At 47.1% G+C, this 4,277-nt stretch overlaps 1 protein-coding gene across 1 annotated transcript in view; it reads right to left on the bottom strand.

Annotated features, from left to right (window-relative positions):
• The window catches only part of TSPAN2 (tetraspanin 2), a 60,120-nt gene that overhangs the window by 9,677 nt on the left and 46,166 nt on the right, over positions 1–4,277 (bottom strand). Inside the window, exon 7 of the mRNA XM_004714856.2 lies at positions 1,043–1,126. Coding sequence (XP_004714913.1) covers positions 1,043–1,126 — 84 coding nt within the window. The remainder of the gene's footprint in view (positions 1–1,042; positions 1,127–4,277) is intronic.

Genomic DNA, 4,277 nt, shown 5'->3' with positions numbered 1-4,277 from the left:
TTCGAACGTGACAGTCGCGAGGCTGGTGCACACTGGGCAAGGCTTTCTTTGGTGGTTTGGTTGCCATGAATTGTCTGTGACTAGACGCCCCGAAGGGCAACATGCTGAAACGAACGATTGATGTCCAGCCCTGGCGTCAAGCCAGTCACCGATGCGCTTGCTTCTCTGACTCTAATCTTGCTTCCCTTCAACTTTCCTCCACACTGTTAGCCAGGTCCTTCTCACCCTGGGTGACTCTCTTGCTTTAAGGGCAAAGTCCAGGCTCTCGAAAGGGGCACACATATACTCTCTGTCCTCATCCCGATGGCCTCTCCAGTGCCATCTCTCCCTACGTCCCCCCATGCCCTTCTGCCCCTCTCAACTCACGAGCACACGCTTACTTTGCATCTCGGCAGATGCTATTTCCTTTGCCAGGACCTAGGGTTTGGAATCCCTCAAGTTTTATCTAGCACGAGCATGTATGAACCCCTTTGTGACACACTTCAAATTAATTAATTTCTTTAATATGTCATATGCATTTTATACCTAATAAGTTGTCTAATTTTCACAGGTTGGTATACAGAAGGCCCTCCTTTACAGATGATCAAATGGAGGCACAGAGAAGCTTTCTCCAGGTCCCAGAGTTGAACCTTGAGGGGGTGACGGCTGAGCTTGCATAGTGAATCACCCTGCTACCCTACTGCTTCACCTCATGGGTGGAGAGACTGACCTGAATTTACGGATTTCGAATTTCTAACCCTAAGAAGAAACTCAGAATAGGAAGTCACTTCTCTAGATGTAGTGTCATAACCTTAAAAATGGGACATGATCGTAGCAATCAAGGAGTCCTGGTGGCTCAATGGTTAAACACCCACTTGCTGCCCGAGAAGTCTTAAGGTTACAGGTGAACATGATATTGATAAGAGGTTCTGTGGACAAATGCCTTTGTCCTGGATGAGCAAACACCCACAGGATACTGCCGCATCCCATTGAAAGAGAAATAAAAGGCGAAAGCTCAAGACGTCTCAGAAGGCAACAGAGGGAAGTTCTGGAACTTTCTCACCGTGAGACCTGCAATTCCAATTCCGACAATTCCGACAAGTTGGAGCTTAACACTGATGATCGTCTCAATTTCATGAATGCAGTTCTGTGGTGAAGAAAAAGAGAGTCAGAATAATCATGGCTTCTGTCTGTGAAGCCATCCTGACCTAGTTCTTGTCTTCTCTGCAGATCAGGGCTGAGAGGCAGTCAAGGTCTATGTCTACGTCAGTGTCTATTCATTTTCCCACCGCCGTTTCCAGATCACATCATCCTGCGACCCTTACATGGAAACCTTGGTTTGGTGAAAAATACATACGCCTCTCCTTTTGGTGAGATTATCTGGAAACCTGACTGAGGGAAGCAATTCGGACACACCTGGGGTATTTAAAAGATGGGAGTGTCTTTCTTTTGGCAGAGAATAGGAAGTAAAATGTCCCTACAGTAACAACCTATTGCTTTTGAATTAAAACTCACAGTTAAAAGCCCTTCTCTCTATTGTATCTAGTTTATTACACAAGCTAGGCATTACTTACCCCAAAGGCCCTAAAGGTTCTAATCAAAGGACTTAGGAGCTGGAGGGCTGGAGGGTGGCTGAGCTGGGATAGATGGGTCCTAGTTCTTTTATCTAAGGGACCCTGTGGATTGAGGCCAAAGAACTTTCCTAGATGAAGGGAGAAATTGGACAGGGATAGAAGATTACCTATAAGCCCAATTCATTTTCCTGGCTTCAAAAATTCTATTTGGAACAGAAGTTTTCTCTTTGTCTAACTGTGTCTTTAGGCTGCTCGGTCAGTTTCATTTATCCTTGGTCACCTTGGGTCCCCCCACCCCCTTCACCAACCCCCCCCTCCCTCTCCTCACGTCTTCTACCACATTTCATTCTTTCGTCCGTTCACTCATTCGATGGGAATGTTCGTTCCTTCAACTTCTTGGCTGTCTACTTTGTACCAATCCCTGGACCAGGAGTGGAGGGTACGGACACACATAAGACATGGCTTCTGCTCTCAGAGAACTCAAACTTCAGAGAAGGACACGGAGTCAACCCCCACTCCCTGCCCCCCAATTCCAATAATTTAGGGAACTGCTGCTCTAAGGGTTCCCTTACATCTTGGGGAAAACGAGAGTCAACCTGTAGCAATTCTTTCAATGTTCCTCTCCTGCCCTACAAAGGCAGAGGCTCCATTCCCTCCATGCCAGGCAGTTTCACAGGTCCTGAGAGTCTGGGGTTGACCAGGCAGCACCACGCCTTCCTCTTTTCATCGCCCCACTCACGCAGGTGTCTCTGCCCTGCTCAATGTTAACTCCTTGATGGGTTATGCAGTTTCTCCTATTTCCCAAGAGCCTCTGCTGTCCTCCCAGCACACCCGGCCTCTCTTCTCTGCTGACATCCCACTCCCCACATAACACCCTGCTCCAGTCCTCCACTGGAAAACAACCCCTCCCTCAGATAGCCCCTCCTCCCCTTCACAGGCAGCCGCTTTTTGTGGAAAAACAATCAAACAAACCATACATTAGCTTTGACAACATAATGTCAAAAAAAGAAAATAAAAATTATCTGTACGCCTAAATGAAAAATTTATCATTATTTTCATATCTTACATCCACCAAAGATAACATGGAATCCTTTTGGCCTCTTTCCTTACACACACCAGCATACTTCTGCACTTAGCTCATTCTCTAGCCACAGGATCACTTGACGTACAACTTCAAGACTATCATGTCATTCAAAATTCTTTGATAATCATGACCCTTTATGGCTGTAAAACATCACATGAATGAATGTGCCCTACTTTCTTAAAATAGCCTCCACTCTTACACAGTGAGGCCTATCCAATATGCCCTTCTTCCAAATCACCCTGCAACCGACCCGCTACACACAATCTCTGTCCACCTCTCAGGCCCCCTGGCCCACCACCCGCCTCAAATCCCTATGCTCTTTAGAATCACTCTGCAACGTGAAGTGTCCGGATCCCAGATTATGTGCACGCTTGGCCCTCCAGCCTTCTGGAATCACACTGATCCCCAGCAGTGTGGCAGCAATTTCTCTGACAATGCTAATCTTGCATCAATGCAGGCCAACTCCACGCATTATTATTAATTGCATACATTTTCTGTGTTCAGTGCTCATCTGTATTTTTTAAAAAAATAAATCATTTTATTGGGGGCTTGCCCAGCTCTTATAACAATCCACACATCTATTGTATCAAGCATATTTGTACATAGGGTGTCATCATCCTTTTCAAAACATTTTGTTTCTATTTGAGCCCTGGGTATCAGCTCCTCTCCCCACGCCCCCCCCCGACCTTCGTGACCCCTGAATAAGTTATAAATTATCATTATTTTCATATCTTATACCCACTGCTGCCTCCCTTCCTCCATGTTTCTGTTGTTTGGCCCTGTATTTTGTTTTTTACGACCTTTCTTGTCATGCTCTTTGCCTTGAAAGGGTGCCCTCCTCCTTCCCTCTCACTTCCTGGGCCCTGGCCTCTGTCCCCACTTTCCTCCCCTCACACCGCTTTCCCCGAGGTTCCCAGCGATTTCCTTATCTGGTAAAGCTTTCAGCGTTACAGTCGAGATCTCACTGGATAGCTAGGAGCTTTCAGCTCCCCACGCAGACCACCGGGTTTCCTGCTGCTGTGTCATCGCCTGCCCTGCACCGTTCCCCCACAGGTCTTCCTGCCTCGCCCTCGACAGCCAAGGGCTTGCCTACTTCTTATACTTTCAGAATTAGCCAATAGCTGAGCCATCATTGGCCCCAGGAAGCCTTGCTCTTACCCCCTCCCCTAATTGCCCTTCTTTGCTTCCACAGAACCGCGCACACTTTGTGTAAACATCTGTGAGCTCTGTGGCCTTTTCTTCAATGAGACTGTACATTCCTTCAGAGGAGGGACTTTGTGTCACTCATCTTCGTAACTGCACGAGGCAGGGCGTCATTAAATGCTCAACCCTCCTCTGCTGTCCTTTTTCTCCCCTGGTGCTAACAGCATACTCACTTGGGCCACCTGGATTGCCCCTCCTCAGTCTCCCGATTTAGAAATCATTGATCTGCTCACGTCTGAAAGCTGCCCCCCGAGTTCTACTCTTGTCCATGTCTTCCAAACCTAACAGACAATTCTTTAAGATTCCAGATTCTGATAAAGAACGGACACCCCAAACTCTCTCCTGAGCCCCCACATTAGATTTTCCAACTGCCTGCTGAACATTTCCACTTGGAAGTTCCCCTGACTCCTTAAAAAGAGAATGCACAAATGTTCTTT

This window comes from Echinops telfairi, unplaced genomic scaffold, assembly GCF_000313985.2.
Source record: "Echinops telfairi isolate 266 unplaced genomic scaffold, ASM31398v2 ScPeMD7_7466;HRSCAF=8504, whole genome shotgun sequence".
Lineage (NCBI taxonomy): Eukaryota > Metazoa > Chordata > Mammalia > Afrosoricida > Tenrecidae > Echinops > Echinops telfairi.
Note: the sequence above shows the minus strand (reverse complement) of the source record. Positions and strands in the feature narration are given on the sequence as shown.